At 42.6% G+C, this 18,757-nt stretch overlaps 2 protein-coding genes across 4 annotated transcripts; one reads left to right on the forward strand and one right to left on the reverse strand.

Moving 5' to 3' along the window:
- The first annotated feature begins 986 nt into the window (after positions 1 to 986).
- LOC120658335 (alcohol-forming fatty acyl-CoA reductase-like) lies at positions 987 to 5,954 on the forward strand. 2 transcript variants are annotated; one of them, XR_005668594.1, is made up of 11 exons: positions 987 to 1,154; positions 1,235 to 1,338; positions 1,448 to 1,647; positions 1,896 to 1,996; positions 2,089 to 2,302; positions 2,425 to 2,586; positions 3,334 to 3,409; positions 3,615 to 3,884; positions 3,976 to 4,106; positions 4,299 to 4,575; positions 4,916 to 5,954. XR_005668594.1 is itself a non-coding variant. In XM_039936596.1 (10 exons), exons 1-10 carry the CDS (start codon positions 1,076 to 1,078, stop codon positions 4,471 to 4,473), a joined length of 1,512 nt encoding a protein of 503 aa, XP_039792530.1. In that variant the 5' UTR covers positions 987 to 1,075; the 3' UTR covers positions 4,474 to 4,662. The 2 variants fall into 2 exon arrangements, 1 of the variants encoding a protein (XP_039792530.1); XM_039936596.1 differs by lacking the exon at positions 4,916 to 5,954 and having other exon boundaries at positions 4,299 to 4,662.
- A 543-nt stretch (positions 5,955 to 6,497) lies between these two features.
- On the reverse strand, positions 6,498 to 17,779 carry LOC120658273 (helicase-like transcription factor CHR28). Of its 2 annotated transcripts, none has more exons than XM_039936513.1 (11): positions 17,364 to 17,779; positions 15,346 to 16,138; positions 15,053 to 15,228; positions 13,738 to 13,809; positions 13,575 to 13,649; positions 12,512 to 13,487; positions 11,792 to 11,922; positions 11,266 to 11,487; positions 10,025 to 10,525; positions 9,711 to 9,920; positions 6,498 to 7,025 (listed from the first exon to the last, which is right to left on the reverse strand). In XM_039936513.1, the coding sequence occupies exons 2-11, from the start codon at positions 15,974 to 15,976 to the stop codon at positions 6,921 to 6,923; spliced, it is 3,099 nt and encodes a 1,032-aa protein (XP_039792447.1). In that variant the 5' UTR covers positions 15,977 to 16,138; positions 17,364 to 17,779; the 3' UTR covers positions 6,498 to 6,920. The 2 variants fall into 2 exon arrangements, with proteins under 2 accessions (XP_039792447.1, XP_039792448.1); XM_039936514.1 differs by having other exon boundaries at positions 6,505 to 7,025; positions 15,053 to 15,207; positions 17,364 to 17,750.
- Between the last annotated feature and the right edge of the window lie 978 nt (positions 17,780 to 18,757).

The following is an 18,757-nucleotide window of genomic DNA, read 5'->3' on the forward strand; positions in this document are numbered from 1 at the left end:
CTGTCGTGGACTCGTGATAGCGCATAGCAGGCATTAAGGCTCCCCACATGACCCATACGCGATAATCTCGCGGGCAGTTAGCAGTTAGCAGCTAGCAGCTAGCATTAAAGGGAAAAGGAAAAGCCTGCTCCTACCGTTTGAAATTATAAATCATTTAAGTATACCTACATAGATACATAGATTTTATTATATTATGTATCTAGATATGGACATGGCTAATTTATGGCTGTATCGACGAAAAAAATAAAATATATATATATATAATTGTGTTTATCGATGGTGAAAGGTTAGATAAAAATACTCAGTAATTTTGAATCCGTACCCATCCTTTCCTCCTAGCCCATATATCTTCTCGTTTATATGTATTGTGATGTCTTATATTTCATATTAGATTGTTTGGAAATTGTCTAGATTATTTGTGTAGGATTAAGGAATTTTTTCTGATATTTTTTTGAGAAATCTGATAAATGTGTTCATCAGAACCTTCGTTTTTTTTCTCTTACCGGTAAAGTTAACCCTGACCGTAAATTAGCTTGTCTGTACGGCAATCGAAACTACCTAATCAATGAACTTTCATTTTTAGGATATTATCCAATCTGATTTCTCCACAGTCGACTGCCCGCACACATATGTTGCATAGCACTTGTGGCACCATAAACTTTACACATGCATATGGTTTAAAACTTCTAATTTTTTTAAAAAAAATTGCTTGTATGTGCCCACTAGATAAATATTGCACGCAGGATGGATGAAAAAATTAGACGGTCGTGCAATAGCGCAATTGCACGGCCAAACCAGAACAAAGTCATTACCTTTACGTATACGCTTACGTGTGCATATATAGTAAGAACGGTGTATCCAAAAAGTCAAAACAACTTGTACAATCGCGACACCCATACGCTTTAATGGCCCCAAATAAAGAAGAGAACGAAACGCGGCGATCTATACGCTTTGCTGCATGATGATATATATGTGTGTGGACTTGGCACGGCTCGACACCAAGACACAAGGCAAGAGCTTGATCACACGCATATCTACCACAAGCATATAAAAATCGTCAGGCCGGCGGGCAGCCATGGACGCTGCTAAGGTCGCAGGGTGTTTCAAGGACAGGACCATCCTCATCACCGGCTCCACCGGCTTCCTGGGAAAACGTAACTCACATCGATCGATCTAGACACTACAGATTAAAATTGGAATAGTAATTCTAATCTGCTGTACCCTGTGCTTGCAGTGCTGGTGGAGAAGATCCTGCGAGTTCAGCCGGGCGTGAAGAGGCTCTACCTGCTGGTGCGGGCGCCCGACGACGCGGCTGCCCACAAGCGTGTGCTCCAAGAGGTATGGCTGTATTCCTAATTGTGCTTGTGCATGATGCATTCATATAAGTATAAAGTATGTCGATCGTGTTCTCTTTCTATTATTCACGCCTCAATCACCATGTCGACAGATTGTAGGGAAAGAGCTGTTCAGCGTTCTGCGGGAGAAACACGGAGCTGCCTTCCAGTCCTTGGTCCAAGAGAAGGTATCCCCTTTGGCCGGGGACATGACACACGAGGGTCTTGGGCTTGAGAGCACCCGGGCCAAGCAATTGGCTGAGGAGGTCGACATCATCGTCAACGGAGCTGCGATCACTAATTTCTACGAGAGGTACACGTCACAGTCACATGGAACGTGGTACAGTGCCCACGTTTCCGGTACCGTACCGGGAACGTCGAGATCCCGTATCGGGAACGCGGGTACATTTTCGTTCCAATAGTGTTAAATCACTCTAAAACAACGTACCACGTTTCACGTTACTCGACCTATCGATCCGGGAACTTTTGTGACGGGTACATATCCCTATAGCTGCAAAAAGAGATAGCTGAGCTGCATACTCATGCTGCATCCCCTAGCAGGTATGATGTTGCCATGGCATCCAACACCTTCGGAGCCGTTCACGTATGCAACTTCGCAAAGCAGTGCTCTAATCTCAAGTTGCTCCTTCATATTTCCACCGGTAAGTTATTAGTATCGGAAAGTGAAGATTATAAGTAGAAATGTGGGAATGGAACCGTACCGCGTGCAAATTATAATTCCTTGATCGAACAGCTTATGTAGCCGGTAATAAGCAGAAAGGCCGGATACTGGAGAAACCGCTGCAGATGGGTCGAGCGCTGGAGAAGGGTCGCCTCATCGACATTGAAGCTGAGCTCGAGTTAGCCAACGAGGTCAAAGAGAAACTTGTGACGGCGCGCTCCGGTGCTGATGATGCCTCTCATCAGCAGCTACAAAAGGTAGCCATGAAGGAACTCGGCTTGAAGAGGTATATATGCGCATCAAAATCCTGTCATTCATGCATCATGCGCGTTATTCGTTACAAATAGAAAACTTTTGTTCACTTGTAAGTACATCTCACTTGAGAGACAATGCTGTCTTGAATTGAAGGGCCAAGTACTTCGGGTGGCCCAATGTCTACGCGTTCACCAAGGCTATGGGAGAGATGGTGATTGGCGCTAGGAGAGGAGACCTCCCTGTTGTCATAGTGCGACCAAGCATTGTAATAAGCACTTTTCAGGATCCATTTCCCGGATGGATAGAAGGAATCAGGTACTTATATGAATATATATATATACCTCTTTTTGGGAAGCAAGGAGATTTATACTGTATATATACACACATCTATGTACTGGCTGATTCACATAAAGCCATAGTCAAATCAAGTGCATATCTTCTTATCATAAATAAATAAACTAATAAATATTATCTTGTAAAAGAAAACAACGAGTCCAGATTGTTTCCCCACAAGTGGAAGAAATAAAAATAAATCCCAAGCAAAATATGATTTTTCTGTATATCTTTTTTTTAGAAAGACACTCAAAGAGTGTATCATATCTTATATATATATTTATCAAGGAAAACAATAGATATCTAATATAAAATAAGGACAAATCTGTACAAAATGACCTGTACAAAATAAAATTAAATAAAAAACTTCTAGTTCCCTTATTCCTTCAATTGTTCACCACCTATCAGAGCTTGAAGACTGCATTGAAAAAGCAGTAAAGGAAAATGAAACCTGCAAAGATTAAACCACCCGCTGCTAGCAACAAGATCTAGTAACCTCTGAATCGGCTGGGGAGCATTCCAAACAACACAAGCTTACAACCCTTCACCACTGGAATAATGTAGGAGGAAATGGACTTTGCCCCAGAACACACCAAAAGAAAAGGTCAAAGTCGCCGCATCAAAAGCTAGCTAATTGCTTCTCCTGATTGACTCACCAATTACCAAGATCTGAAGTGAAACTGTAGATCTGGCAGGACCTACCCTCAAAAGCTATTATTTTGGTTGCAGGACAATGGATGTCACGATTGCTGCTTGTTACGAGCAAAAGCTTCCATGTTTCATAGGCGGCCCCATACTTGATTCGGTCAGTGATAATCATATATATATGCAATATGTCAGACACTACTACTGTAAATTTAATTGAGGCGGTCAAAATTGATTTTCTGTGGCAGTCATAGCAAACGCCTCAGACCTATCGTCACTGTTAATCGAGCATTTACTGAGACGTTATGCAAAGTCAGTATATGTGCACTCTTGATTCCAAGGAAATGCATGCTTAAATCTGACAGATACCCGGAGACATGGTGGTCAATGCTACTCTGGTAGCCATGGCCACTCACTACGACCGCGCGGGAACTCAAGTAGTCTATCATGTGACCTCGGCACTCCAGAATCCACTGTCGTGCAATCTTCTAGAGGAATCGACGTATGCCTACTGCTTGATGAATCCTCGTGTGGGCACTGACAATAGGACGGTCAAACATAAAAGGCCTCTAGTGTTCAGCAGATATGCGTATTTCCATGCGTATATGGTTCTAGCATATCAGACACCACTCCAGGTACTTATTTCTCTTTCTTCTATTAACCACAATTCAATGCCCTGATTCATCTAGATCATGTGGTGATGATGATGACCTGGAAATGTCTCAGGTGCTTTATCTAGCGAATTGTTTGTTACTCTGCGGGCGCTTCACGGAGCATCACAACAAGCTCAACAGAAGCTTGAATTACTTGATGTTTATGGCCAAGCTTTATGCCCCATATGTCTTCTTCAAGGGATGGTGAGCTTTACAAACTACCATCTTATTATATATTGTTTCCCTCAAAGAGACAAAGGTCTTCGCTGCTAATTCTGCTGAAGAGATCGGGGTGGACGCCCATGGATTGATTCTCTGTGTGATCTACCAACTGTAATGCTAGCTTAATTTTAGTTTCCTTTTTCTCCTGATTTGGATGATGATCTATGTGTGAAGCTTTGATGACACGAACCTGAGGAAGCTGTGGGGGACGACAGGTGCAGGGCATGGTGATGGATACGCGTTTAACTTTGATCCCAACTGCATCAACTGGAGACTCTACTTGTTCAACACCCACATCCCGGCTGTTCTCAAGGTGGCTGCCGAGATGAAGAAGGAAGGCAGTGCATGATGTGCATCTATTGGTTTTTGCATGGAGGAGGTCCTTGCTGCTATCATCAGGGGCTATCATGCATACATGTTGGACTATATATATGATGGTTGTGGGTGCAAATAAGGCCCTGTTTGGTTCCAGGGACTTTTTTCAAGTCTCTGGAACTTTTTAGTATTTATAAGTATTAAATAAATATTAATTATAAAACTAACTGCAGAACCCTGAGGCTAAACTGCGAGACGAATCTAATGAGGTATATTAATCTATGATTAGCGAATGGTCATTGTAGCATCACTGTAGCAAATTATGAATTAATTAGGCTCATTATATTCGTCTCGCAAATTAGCATTCAACTGTCAAAAAATAATTATAAACAGATTTTATTTAATACTATAAAATAATAAGATTCTTTTTGATTTGATAGGGACTTATGAAAAAAGTCTAGGAGCCAAACAGGGCCTAAAACTCACGCAGAGACCAGTAGAACTAGCTATTCATTTATGTAGACAATATGTATTGCAACACCGACTCCAAAACCAGCTTCACCCGGAGCCCTGCCAAATGGCGTGCTCCACGGCCGGTTCCGGCTCCAAGTCCCTAAAATCCTGGTGACTGGAGCACTTCGGGCGAGGCGGAGCCACAAAAACGTGGCTCCGGCCGGCTCCGAGCAGCTCCTCGGCACCTTTTCCCAGCCCTGCCCTCGGGTGGGACTCGCCGGGGTGGCCGACGCTCGACGGGCGTGGACTGCGGGCGGCAACCGCGGCAGAGGAGGGCGGTCGGTGGGAGATGGGCGGCGAGCAGGTGGGAGCTCGCGGCGGCGGCGGCGGCGGCCATCCGCCTCCTCGCGGGCGGCGCTGGGCATCTCCCTCCTCGCGCGCGGCGCCGGCCTCAACCAACGTCGCCACGCCGCCGCTCCTAGGCGGAGCTCCAGACAGCCTGCAGGCAGGAGCAGCAGCGGCGGAGCAGCTAGCAGGCAGAAGCAGCGGCGGCAGAGCAGCAGCTCGCAGGCAGGCGCAGCTCTGGCAGGCGCCGAGCAGCCCGCAGGCAGAGGCAACTGCAGCCGTGAGGATGCCCCTTGAATGGATAAGGAGAGAGAATGAGAGGGGAAAAGAAAAGAAAAGAAATAGGAAGAAAAATAAAGGAAAACATAAAAAGAAAAAGCAAAAAGTAAAAATATAGGGAAGGGTAGTTTAGACATTTTACAACTTCAATCCAATAAATGAAGCCGTTTTGCCAAACGTTTTCTAAAATGACTTCAACTCCACTAAAGAAGCCGCTCCACTAAAGAAATCGGAGCTGGAACTCTGCCAAACAGGCTCTTATTACCTCTCAATCGAACCATTTATATTATATATTATATGTATAGCAGAGCTAACCCCCCTGCTGGTCTGCATCTGAGGTTGTGTTTAGATCCGCAAAAAGTGGTAAAAAGGGTCACATCGGATACTGTAGCATACTGTAGTATTTTTCGTTTGTTTGTAATAAATATTGTCCTATCATAGGCTAACTACGCTCAAAAGATTCGTCTCGCAACGTACATCAAAACTATATAATTAGTTTTTTTATTTATCTACATTTAGTACTTCATGCATGAGGCAAAAGATTTGATGTGATAGATGAATAGTAAAGTTTGGAGTGAGAGATTTTTTAACTAAACACAGCCTGAATCACGCGAGCAACAGCAGGTGGAAAGCTGGGTTCGGCAGCGGGGGTGGACGTGCCGCCGGAGAGCCGGGAGGCGGGGCTGCGCTTCGCCTTGGGCATGTACCTGGACTTTGGGCTTCGCCGGAGGCTGGCAGCGTTATTGGAGGAAGAAATTTGAAATTCAAACTGGAGGTGTTTTTTTATATAAAAAACTGGAGGTGGTGGAAGACGAGAAATCACGTTTTATAAACGCGTACGCATCGCCGATTCATGCGGCATCGGTCCATGCGGGCAAGTGGCTGATTCATGGGGCCCGGAATAAGTGGACCCACCAGCTTAGGTAACCGATGCTCGGCTCGCGCCGGCGGGTCCTTGTTACACTGCACAATGGCAAATGATTTTCTGTACAAGGGACCTCTGACTGCCAGTTGGTGCAGCTGCAGTACAGCAAACATATCTGATTTCTCCGAGTTCAAACAGCACAGCGAGTTAGCAACACTAAGGTGAATATATACACCGAGCTGGTCCTCCAGACTTATCACCGGGAGAATGGGACAGTATAGCAGAACTCTCCTACAAGCCTGGGGGTAATATTACACAGGCTATCTAGCTCAAAAGTTACACATCTAGCCATCTGAGCGGGGCAAAACCGGAGCTGTGGCAGGGGGCGGGAAAGGGGATATGGACCCACAGGCCACCGTGCCTCAGCTCCAAGATACTCGCAATGGTGAAACAAGCGTCGCTTTTGCCAGATTAAGACTACAAGGTACAGAATGCCATCCGGCTGTCTGTCACCAGAGGCATCCAAGGGTCCCTCCAAATCATATCTTAAATAGGTACCGCAGGTCTTCCACAGTGAGCCGAGTTGTGTGGCCACCGGATTTGTCTTCCCCAAAAGCAGAGCTGACCATAGCTCTCTTTTCCTCCTGTTCAATGGGAACATGTGGATAAGAAATAAGGCAGTAAATCTTACAAGTCATATTAGTACCAAGGTTGGTTCCACGATGCGGACTTAATCAGAACTACAAGTATAATAGTCCAGAATTGCTAAGTAGAATATAGCCCTTCAGCTCTAAGGAGGGTAGCAGTAAGTGGCATAGTAAACCTGAGCTGCCGTTTGGTTCTCTTTACACCATTCTCAGCTAACTTAAAGTTCTCAAAGATCAATTTGCATTGATAAAGCAATCAGTTTCATTCACTATCCTGTTTCATTTCTTAGCCATCAAACAATTTTCTAGACATGATTCAATGAAAAGCTGGACATGATTTGAGCACCTACCAAACAATTTTCACACAAACCAGATTGGACAACCAACTAAACATTGAATATAGTAAGCATTCCCTCCATCCACAAGTATAAGCAGCAGCAGCAACAACAACAACAACATAGCCTATTGTCCCAAGCGAGTTGGGATAGACTAGAAATGAAACCCAAAAGATACAAAGGTCATGGTTCAGGCACGTTGATAGCTGGTCTCCAAGCGCTCCTATCAAAAGCTAACTCCTCTGAGATATCCCAATCTTTAAGGTCTCTCTTAACCGACTCCTCCCAAGTCAGTTTAGGTCTACCTCTACCCCTCTTTAACTTATCAACACGCTTTAGCATCCCACTACGCACTGGCGCCTCCGGAGGCCTCCGTTGGACATGTCCAAACCATCTCAACCGATGTTGAGTAAGCTTCTCCTCAATTGGTGCCACCCCTACACTTTCCTGAATAGCTTCGTTCCGGACTCTATCCCTCCTTGTGTGCCTGCAAAACCACCGTAACATCCGCATCTCTGCTACACTCAGTTGCTGGACATGTCGCCTTTTTGTAGACCAACATTCAGCACCGTATAACATCGCCGGACAAATCGATGTCCTATAGAACTTACCTTTTAGCTTTTGTGGCACCCTCCTATCACAAAGGACAACAGAAGCTTGATGCCATTTCAACCAGCCAGCTGAGATTCTATGTCTAACATCTTCATCAATATCGCCATCCTTTTGTAGCATCGAACCTAAATACCGAAAAGTGTCCTTATGGGCCACCACTTGCCCATCGAGACTAACGTCACCACCCACATGCCTAGATGCGCTAAAATCGCACCTCATGTACTCGGTCTTGGTCCTACTAAGTCTGAACCCTTTTGACTCTAACGTGCGTCTCCATAGCTCTAACTTCCTATTTACCCCTTCTCTACTCTCATCCACAAGCACCACATCATCAGCAAAGAGCATAGACCAAGGGATATCACCTTGTATGTCCCTTGTGACCTCATCCATAACCAAAGCAAATAAATAAGGGCTCAATGCCGACCCCTGATGTAGGCCTATGTTAATAGGAAAATCAGTGGTGTCGCCACCACATGTACGGACAAACGTCATCGCATCCTTGTACATATCCTTGATGAGGATAATGTACTTAGTTGGGACTTTGTGCTTCTCCAAGGCCCACCACATGACATTTCTCGGTACTTTGTCATACGCCTTCTCGAGGTCAATAAAAACCATGTGCAAGTCCTTCTTCTGCTCCCTATATCTCTCCATCAATTGTCGTATTAGAAAAATTGCCTCCATAGTCGACCTTCCAGGCATGAACCCAAACTGGTTTTGGGTCACACTTGTCACTCTTCTTAGGCGGTGCTCGATAACCTTCTCCCAGAGCTTCATCGTATGGCTCATCAGCTTAATCCCACGGTAGTTAGTACAACTCTGAACGTCTCCTTTGTTTTTGAAAATCGGTACTAATATACTTCTCCATTCTTCAGGCATCTTGTTTGACCGAAAAATAAGGTTAAAAAACTTAGTTAACCATACTATCGCTCTGTCACCTAGGCATCTCCACACCTCAATGGGGGTACCATCAGGACCCATCGCTTTACCGCCCTTCATCCTCTTCACAGCCTCCCCGATCTCTGCCTCCTGAAATCTCCTCACAAAACGTCTGTTGGTATCGTCAAAAGAGTCATCTAGCTCAAAGGTAGTGCCCTCATTCTTCCCATTAAACAGTTTGTCGAAGTACTCTCGCCATCTGCCCTTGATCTCGTCATTCTTCACTAGAAGTCGATCTGTCCCATCCTTGATGCACTTGATTTGGTTGATGTCCCGTGTCTTTCTCTCGCGGATCCTAGCCATCCTATAAATGTCCTTCTCCCCTTCCTTCGTGCCTAGTCGCTGGTACAGGTCACCGTACACCTTACCCTTTGCTACACTCACAGCTCACTTTGCAGCCCTTTTCGCTAATTTATAGCCCTCGAATCCACAAGTATAAGCACTTTAAAAATTTATCCTAAGTGCGACATTTTTAACTTTGACTACAAAAAATTCATAAAATTGACAAGACAGAAATGATACTACTAGATTCATTGTGAAAACAACTATATATGGAACTCTTTCTATTTGAACTAATATATTTTTATAGTTATTATTGGTCGAAGCAGTATATCAGTGATCATGTTGATCCCCTAAAGTGATTACATTTGTGGACGGAAGGATTATCTTGAAAAACCTAAATAGCATCTGATTGTATTGCATAATTCTCATACTCTAAACAAAACTATAAGAACAATAGTTAGGTGCATGACCTATAATAGTTGAGAATGCATCTAAACAAATTTTCAGAGTTTACCTGTAGTGCTAAAATACGATCTTCCACTGTATCTTTAACAGTCAAACGAGATACAGTAACAGGACGAGTCTGCCCAATTCTATGTGCCCTATCCACTGCCTGGTCCTCGGCATAAGGATTCCACCAGAGATCAAGGAGAATTACGTGGCAAGCAGCAACCATGTTGAGGCCAAGATTACCGGCTTTCAGTGACATAATCATAACTCTGACCTGGAGAAAAGAGGAAAAAGGTCCTTTTTAGTACAGATATTGACTTAATGTCTGCAAACTTTAAAGAAATTAAGGCGTAAAAGGAACAAACAGAATAAACCTACCTCTGGGTCAGTGTTAAAATCCTTCACTGCTTTATCTCTTAAGTTGAGAGACATCGTTCCATCTAGTCTCCTGTACTGTATAAGATTGGTATTCAGTGAAAGCTCCAGCAAATCCAACATGCCAGTCCACTGAGAGAAGACAATTGCTTTCGCTGGGGCTACTCGACTCCGATTTGATTCCATAGTATCACTTTCAGTAAGGGCATCTGTGTTGATGATAGAATTTAGTATATCAATTGCTGCTTGTATCTTGGAGGAGACGTAGCTGCTTTGACTGATTGAAGATGACTCATTATCCGCTGATGAACTTGTTCCTGCAGAACTAGATTTGCCAGAGATGCAAATCCTTAATGCACCTGACGAAAATAATGATTCAAGACTTAATGTTTTACTGCAATTAGGGGCAGGACACATATTCTCATCGGTCGTTATCCGTTCATGTATACATTGATAGCAGAAAACATGACCACAAATCGTCACAACAGCATCCTCAGGTGGGTCCTGCAAAAAACATAATTTGGTTGCAGGCATGAAAAATGAGATTGAAGGACCTACAAGTGCAACATGGTTTTTTTGAGAGAAAAAAACAAAAATGAAAATTCGAACGATATCAGTGATTGCAATAGCATGTGCACGCAGAAAACGAGAAAGATCTTGACTAAATGTGTGCTACCTGGTCCAATTATCCTAGGCAAGGTTAGACCTGGACCCCTGAACCTGACCCAATCATTTGAAATGCAGTTCTAATATGTGGGTGTAGACCAATGATGCATATACATCTAAAATGAACCGCTAGATGAGGTTTGGATGGACTAGATTCATAAAAAAGTGGATTCACTTGAAATGCAGTTCTAATATGTGGGTGTAGACCTAAGTTTGATTGTTCAATTCTCTGAACAAAATTATAAAGATGCATCATGTTAAAAATGTTAATCTACAAATATTTGTGCAAAAATATGCTCATATGTGAACTGTAAATGTAGGACAATAGAGAAGACTCCTTTGCGAAAGCATATATCAATTTATTTTTTGCACAAAAAGATATTTGAATCTTTTTTTAGAACTTTAAAAAAGTAAACAAGTGTACATACCCAAATTCAAGTGGAGCTAATGTAGAGAATCTATATTTGGGGAAGACTCATTCAGTAGTACACAAAAATTAGTATGATTACACCCAAAAAGGGAAAAGGAGATAGAAAACGGTGAGCACCGAAATGGTGGTGAGAGATCAGAATGCTTACAATGCATAAGGTACAAAGCGCAGATCCAACTTCCACCTTTGCAAGCAAATCTATCACCACTTCCTTTGGAAGTTGCTTCGCCATTTCTATTGAACCATCACCTCCATATTCTGACTGATTACCCTTCACAAGAAGGGGATGATCACAGGCTTGCCGAAGCCGTAACAACATTAAAAGGATGTTTGCATAGTTTTGTTTGAGTGTCCCAGCCGCAGCGAATGCCTGAAATCAGCAGGTAGCATATCAGTATCCAGACAATTGCTTTCAATATTTTCAATCACCAAAATAAGATGCAAATATTTAACTAATGATCGAAATAAAATCCACCTCAAAACTACTACACTTTACATATTTATATCTACAGAAACAAATGGAATAAGTATGGATTAAGTATAAAAGAAGCTTGAACTCATAAGGCAATTCAAATAGATGTTGAAGATTAACCAACAAGATTTGAGAAAAAAGAGCAGCATCAAGGCTAGAAAACAACAACAAAAAGGAATTCGAGTTTGAGGATTTAACCAACCTTGAACTGTTGCCGAGAACGTTCTTCCAGTGTCATATAGAAGGACCGCTCCTCATGTGAGAAATCTACTTTATTCAGATTAATTGTCTTCGGAGGTAAATTTATGATTGGTACTCCATTGATCAGAGTTTCTATATGAAAAAGATATCACCCAATCATCAATATAGATTTTAAGCTAATGGAACATAGAACTAAGTCCACATGCACTCAACAAAAGGAGTTATAACGCAACAAATGAACACAGACAAGTAGAAAAGAAAAGGTGTCGATGACAACAGCAACAAAGCCTTTCAGTCCCAAGCAAGTTGGCATCGGCTAGAGAAAAGACAACAATGTCTGATAAAATAGCAAGGGATTCTATAATACTTGCAGAACAAGAAACATGATAGCTTTCTGCTATCTTCAACTCAGTTAAAACATGATAGCTTTCTGCTACCTTCAACTCAGTTAAGGAGCTTAAAGCCTTAAAGATATAGTTAGTGTTTTTCCAACGCTCATATTCTAAATGAATTTATCCGAAACGGAATGTAACCAAAGACACATGTAACCACATGCAGAAACAAATTTCGATAAACCTCTTCACATGTTCGGTAGCAATAAATAATGCTATGAGCAGCAGTAGAAAATAGGATTTAAGTGCAGTGATATAAACTAAATTAACATAAATAGCCTCAAAATAGAGCTGAAGATAGGTATGCGTAGTAAAAATGCATTTATCACCTTTTGTACGACGCAGGAGAACCACCCTCAACACAGCTTGAAGTTTCTTATACCCAAGAACTGCATCTCTGGCAATTGGGTGCTTTATCATTGTGCAAAATGAGTTAAATGTGGAATATGGATCATATTTCAAGAAACGAAAATAGCTGAACAGCTCATCAATTGCATTTTGTATAGGTGTTCCTGATAAGCACCATCTCCTTTTTGCTCTTAGCCCACAACAGGCTCTGGCCACTATAGTTCGGTAGTTTTTTATTGTCTGAGCTTCATCAAGCACAACCCTAAACCACCGTACCCTCGCAATTGGGCCACTGTCAAGGTCAAAGTCTGAGTCAAGTCTCTTCTTCTTTTTCTTAGACTTGCTCTTTGCACTTGATGATGGTTTTCTTTTATTGCCAGCTGATGGTTCTTCACTGTTCTTTTGATCTGAGTCATCATCAGCGATCTGTTTAGGTACTTCATTGGCCACAATTGTATATGTAGTCACAACCACATCGTATTTTGCCAGCTCACTTGGATTTTTGGTCCTCAAACCACCATGGTAGACTAGAACAGATAATTTAGCACCTTCACTAACCTTGTCAGTCAATTCGCTAGCCCACTGCTTAAGAACGCTAGCAGGGCATACAACTAGAGTACCTGCAGCTGGCCTTGTCATGGACCGCGTGGTGGATACAGATGACGTGCATGCTTTAGCCTTCTTTTTGCGATCAGCTTTTCTTTCTTCCATTTTATCCGGAACATTATTGAGTTGACTGACACATGGCTCAACACTAATAACACCAGCAGCAGTTGACGATGAAATAGCACCTTGGTCATTCTTTGGTTCATCATTCACAGTTTGTTCTCCTTCATCATCTTCATCAAGATTTAGTGCTTCAGATTTCAAACGATCTGAATCAACAGACATGAACTTAGACTGTTGACTCCTCTCCTTTTGTATAAGGGCAATTGTAGACACAGTTTTACCAAGGCCCTGTTACATGACAACTGCTTTTCTGTTAAAATAGAAATGTGCTAAGGAATAAATTGCTCACGAACAACGTTGGAAATCAGAAACAACCTGGTCATCCGCAAGAATCCCACCAGCACAATGTGAGCTATTCTCCTTTGAAACCATCCAAGCTAATGCCATTTTCTTTCAAGCAATAAAGTTGTGTAAGGAACATGATATCCAGCATGTATGAAACTGGCATATAATAGAAAGATCGACAAGATTCATATACCTGATGCTTAAGGAGAGGTACTGTTAGCACTCCCTCAGGCAGATCATCTTCCCTTTTTTCCCGACTAATATGCTGCATAACATATTTTGAAAAGCAATGTCATTCACAGAGCAGAGTCAAACTGATGGGCAATAGATAAAGCAGCTTTACCTGGATTACTTAAGGATATAATTCCTACTGGGGAAACATACCATGATTTGAGAAAGAAAAACGTAAACAAAATGTCTTAATTATGAAAGAAAAAAATATACACGCCTTCTTCAACAGTCAAAATGAGCATTTGTGTCTACAGAAAGTGATGTAATACTTCAAACTAGATTTGTAAATGGCAATCATAAGTTCATAACTGCTAAGATGTTTATAAAACAATTCTGATTAAAATAAGTAATAGGTACCATCAGCTTTACAGAATCTGACTTCATTGGATAAAGTATTATGCCACCAATTCAAATTATTCTTTTCTGTTACAGAACTGGTGAAAAGGTGGAGGTTGAACTTGTTTCTCAGTGAAGTACGGATCAGAAAATAATTTGAGCAAAATGAGAACCTCATAAGATAAGACACACTGCATGCACAAACCTTCAGGCATTTGCATTGTATATGAAAAATGGGAATCTTAATTGGTAAAAGTAAAACCACTTCCAAATATTTTGGTGTATAGTTATATTTCTCTAACCATGTTGCAACAGGACATATTGTTCCGTTTTCAATAGCAGAAAATATGGCAAGGTCACATAAAAGAAAATGGGAAAAGATCAACCATTAGACAATAAATTTGTAAAGCAACAGTCTGATCTGCTTTAAAAAATGCTAGATTTTCGCAACCCCGCTTTCTTTTTAATTTTTAAAGAAATAAACATGCAAAGAATTTAGATAATTTGACTGGTGCCACAACATAACAATTAGCCGATAAAAATGACAGATAAGTATTTCGTGCATATTCAAATTCAAAAGGTTAGAAGATGCATTTTGTTTCTTTGAAAGAAGTGCTTTAAATAATAAATAATACTGGTACATGTAAACATGAGGTAACTATATGTGATTCTTTCTATATCCAGTAGAAACTATTTATAGAGTATCGTTTTCAGTGAAGATGGAAAGTATAGTAGATATCCCCCACTGATTTACCAAGTCAAGTCAGGTAATTCACAAGGTGTAGAGAGTATTGATAGTTATATTGTATAAAAATTGCCAGCGATACAGTTCACAAAGGGAAGAAATTTATAACTAGAGCGTATAGACACTGCCACTGGATTCAGCATGTCACACTATTATCTGGGCAGGAAGCAAGCAGCATTTACATGTCACACTGTACCTGCAGGGCTTCTTGATATACTGCTCTCTCATCAGAATCCAAAATCCTATTTTCTGGATTCAGGCGACCTTGTGCACCAAAGCCGTTAACTTCACTGTTATTAGAATTGCTGACACCAAACGATGAAGGCAGTACCCTATTTGAGCTAGAGGGGCCTCCATAAACAACAACATCATCTGTCAATAACTCAATATTAAATGAGGATAAGCATTTATCTTGCTACAGGAAACCTGGACCAGATAGCATCATTTGGAATTACCAAAGTAGAATAACATGAGGCTAGCTGTACGTACCATCATCATTCTCTCTCTGGCTATTGCTCACATTTGCCATCCTTGAAGATGAAGGATGCGCATTTCCATTGGTCATATTTGTTCCCATTCTGTTTTCACCCAGATCTTGTGAATTTCTATCGGTAGAAAGTGGTGGGAGCTTGCGTGTCGCACTAGCAACATTTGCATGCATAGATTTTGATGTGTTGCCATTGGAAAAAGAAGATGGAAGAACCCTCTTGTTATTGTCATTTGCATCTGCAGCGGAACTGGCGTGTCTTTCCCCTACACTGTCAACTCTGTTCGAAGCAGAAAGGTCCCTTGCAGAATCATGTCGTGCAGCCATATAAGAAGGACGGGGATGAGTCATGTCCCCTGAACCAAAAGTAGAACGAGCACTCTCCGTCGGTCTACCATTTGTAAAAGATGGTGGTAGAGTCCTGTATTGACCATTATTATTATGAGTATGCCTTGAAGAAGATGAGGCAGGAGCACCCCTCTGCCAATCCTCATCCTCAAAACTGATTGGACCACGCCCTTCACCATTCTGACCAAATCTTGTGATTGTAGAAGCTGGCTGCTGGTCAAAATCATCATCACTATCCGAGATCAAATCAATTATATCGTTATTGTTCATATTGCCAGCTAGCATGTGCACCTTATATGTGTAATCAGGATTTTGTTGTCCTTAACATGTTAACACGCCTGAACCGATGGTTTGATTCCTATATTAACATATTCAACACCACTTCCTAAGTTTTATGGATGATTGACATGCTAAAGAGGCTCTTCAGTCTTCAATGTGATAGTTAACCTGTAAGCAGATCAATATTTTTTGGACCTGAGTAAATTACAAGTTTTCACAAAATAAAACAGCAATAATTGCATGCAAGCGTTACCCATGATAACAAGGAAAAAAGTTTTTCTTTCTGAAAATTAGAAAAAGTCAATCACCAAAATTAACCTATAGCATTAAAGATGTGTTCACCTCAACACTCTAACAGTCATTCTAGAAGGCTATGATAATACGGACTGAGTTTTGCAAAATGTGCTTGCCCAATCAATCCCACTCTATTGGGCAGGAATAGCATGAATGGCAGCTCAGAACCACGAGTAACCGCTTCCTTTGGGGATCGTCCTTTTCAGTTTCTAGATGTGATTCAAGAATCAGATTATGTTTTACATACCCAAAAAGGTTTTCATTATGAACTTTGCTTTCATGAAACTTTTGAGATAGTTTGGTTCCTAAGATAAAACTTATGCATGATGCCGTTGGTTCTTATCTGATATGATTTTTTGCATTGACTAAAGTTTTTTTCACAACTGAATTTAATATTACAGGAGAGATAAACTACACTTGTTGAATTAGAAACAATTATAAAAGGGGCATTAGATAAATCATATGCCCACACATCATCCGGTAAACCAATAAAAGGGGCAAGTTTCCTGGCACAGCCTGCCTTTTTGCAGACACCTGGCATTGGGGCATCCATCATTTCTGGCTAATGCGTCATGCAATGCACTCACCACTGGATGCACGCCTGAACCCGCAAAAATTTCCCGCCCCGCCGCAGCAAGGGGGCTCAGTTGATTTGAACCCCAGTTTTTTTTTTTGGATAACATATTGCATCCATGACTTAAACATCTACCAGCAAGACCTCTAGTGGAAATCAAAGTGAGACACTAAATTAACTTCGCTAGTTTATCAATTAAAGATGAAATCAAAGGAAATCATATGACAAGAAGAAAGTTTGGGGCTATGCGGATTGTGGAAGTAAAACAAACACGTGCATGTGCAAGGGAGAACAGAAGGCGATTAATCAGTGGGAAGGGGAGAGGGAGAATGGCAAGCGGCTGCAGAAGCTATCTGCGTTCTAGTGCCTATGAGACAGGAGATGGGGGTTGGATGGGAGGAGGTTGTGGGCGGAAGTGCGCGGCGGAGGCTGCCTATGACGACCACCACACAATCCGTCAGATCCATACAGCAAGGAAGAGGAGGGTTCGAGGTAGGGCTCGGGGCGTTCGGGGTGCGAATTTACCTCGGTGTACAAACAGCCGCGGATAGAGGAAACGACGGCCGGAGGTTGGCAGCGTCGGGGACTCGGGGTTCGGCGGTTTTGGGGCTCGTCGGCGGCCGACGGCGTGGGCTCGATGAAACCCTGGCCGCGCCGCCGTGGGGGATCGTCGGCGGCCGGTGGGGCTTGTCGCGTGGAGGCGGATGCGCGACGCTCGCTTGCTGGATCGGGGTTCGGCGGCTTCGGCCCTCGTCAGCAGCCGAAGGCGTGGGCTCGATGAAGCCCTGGCCGCGCCGCCGTGGGGGCTCGTCGGCGGCCGGCGCGGCTTATCGCGTGGAGGCGGATGCGCGACGCTCGCTTGCTGGATCGGGAGTTTGGTCAGAGGGTGGCGGCGATGGGGGGAGAAAAGAGAGGGAGGGGAGGGGGAGGGGATTTTTTTTTAATCTTTTTTGTCATCGTTTAGAACCTGCTTCCTATGAGGGATCCCGCTGAGGAAACTCAGAAAATCCTAACAAGTAGTAGCTTGCTAATTAACGAAAATAAGACCGGTTTTATAGAGAGTTTATGTTATATAATTCTATATCATATCATCATTTTTTCTTCTATTGAGAAGAAGAGAAGAAAGAAGTTTTCGATGATGAGAAAGGAGTTTCATCCCATAAAACTTAGCCGTTACGGTTACTTAGTTTTCAATCTTAGTAACTGTGCTATGAATTTGTCCATCTCCAACCATCCTAGAATAATATTTTCAATAATCAGCTAATTAGGACATTTAATATTTTTAAATTAGTGGCAGAGTTGATTTTGCCGGTCCTAATAATCTTATCATAATTTAACTACTATATATAGTAAAATAAAAGAGATCCAAACCCTTCTATATACAAGGAGTGTAGGTAGGGATAGAAGTTATATTATACATATTTGAGAGAGTTATTTTCTTGGCCTTGAAAATGTTCAGCTTAGTTTCTTGTAATCATTTTTATTGAACTTGCTTACAAGACCTAAAAACAAGATTCGTTTAGGTTATTGACCCTTCCGATCATTCCGTCAATCTCTTCCCTGCCGTGTCCATTGCATCCTTTCCGTCAATCCTCACACTCAGCGCAACGCTTCAGCCAGGCGGTCGAGCCCGATGAGCGCGGGTGCGCGATTGCCGCGGCACGCCGCGCTATGGGGGCAGAGTGCAACGGCACGGCACGATCGTAGTGGTGTAGTGCGCCGGTGTAGTAACCCTTCTTGTACTGGTCATTCCCCGAGCCAGTGATGCTTGAAGACTGTCAGTGGCGCCCGGCGGCGCGGGACAGTTGGCCGGAGACCTCGATGATGCGGTACTGCGCCTCTGCCGCCGCACATGATGATGCGGTGCGTAGTGGCTGCTGCCTGATCCGAGGATGACAACGCGGGCACGCGGCGGCTGC

This window comes from Panicum virgatum, chromosome 2N (assembly GCF_016808335.1).
Source record: "Panicum virgatum strain AP13 chromosome 2N, P.virgatum_v5, whole genome shotgun sequence".
Taxonomy (NCBI): domain Eukaryota; kingdom Viridiplantae; phylum Streptophyta; class Magnoliopsida; order Poales; family Poaceae; genus Panicum; species Panicum virgatum.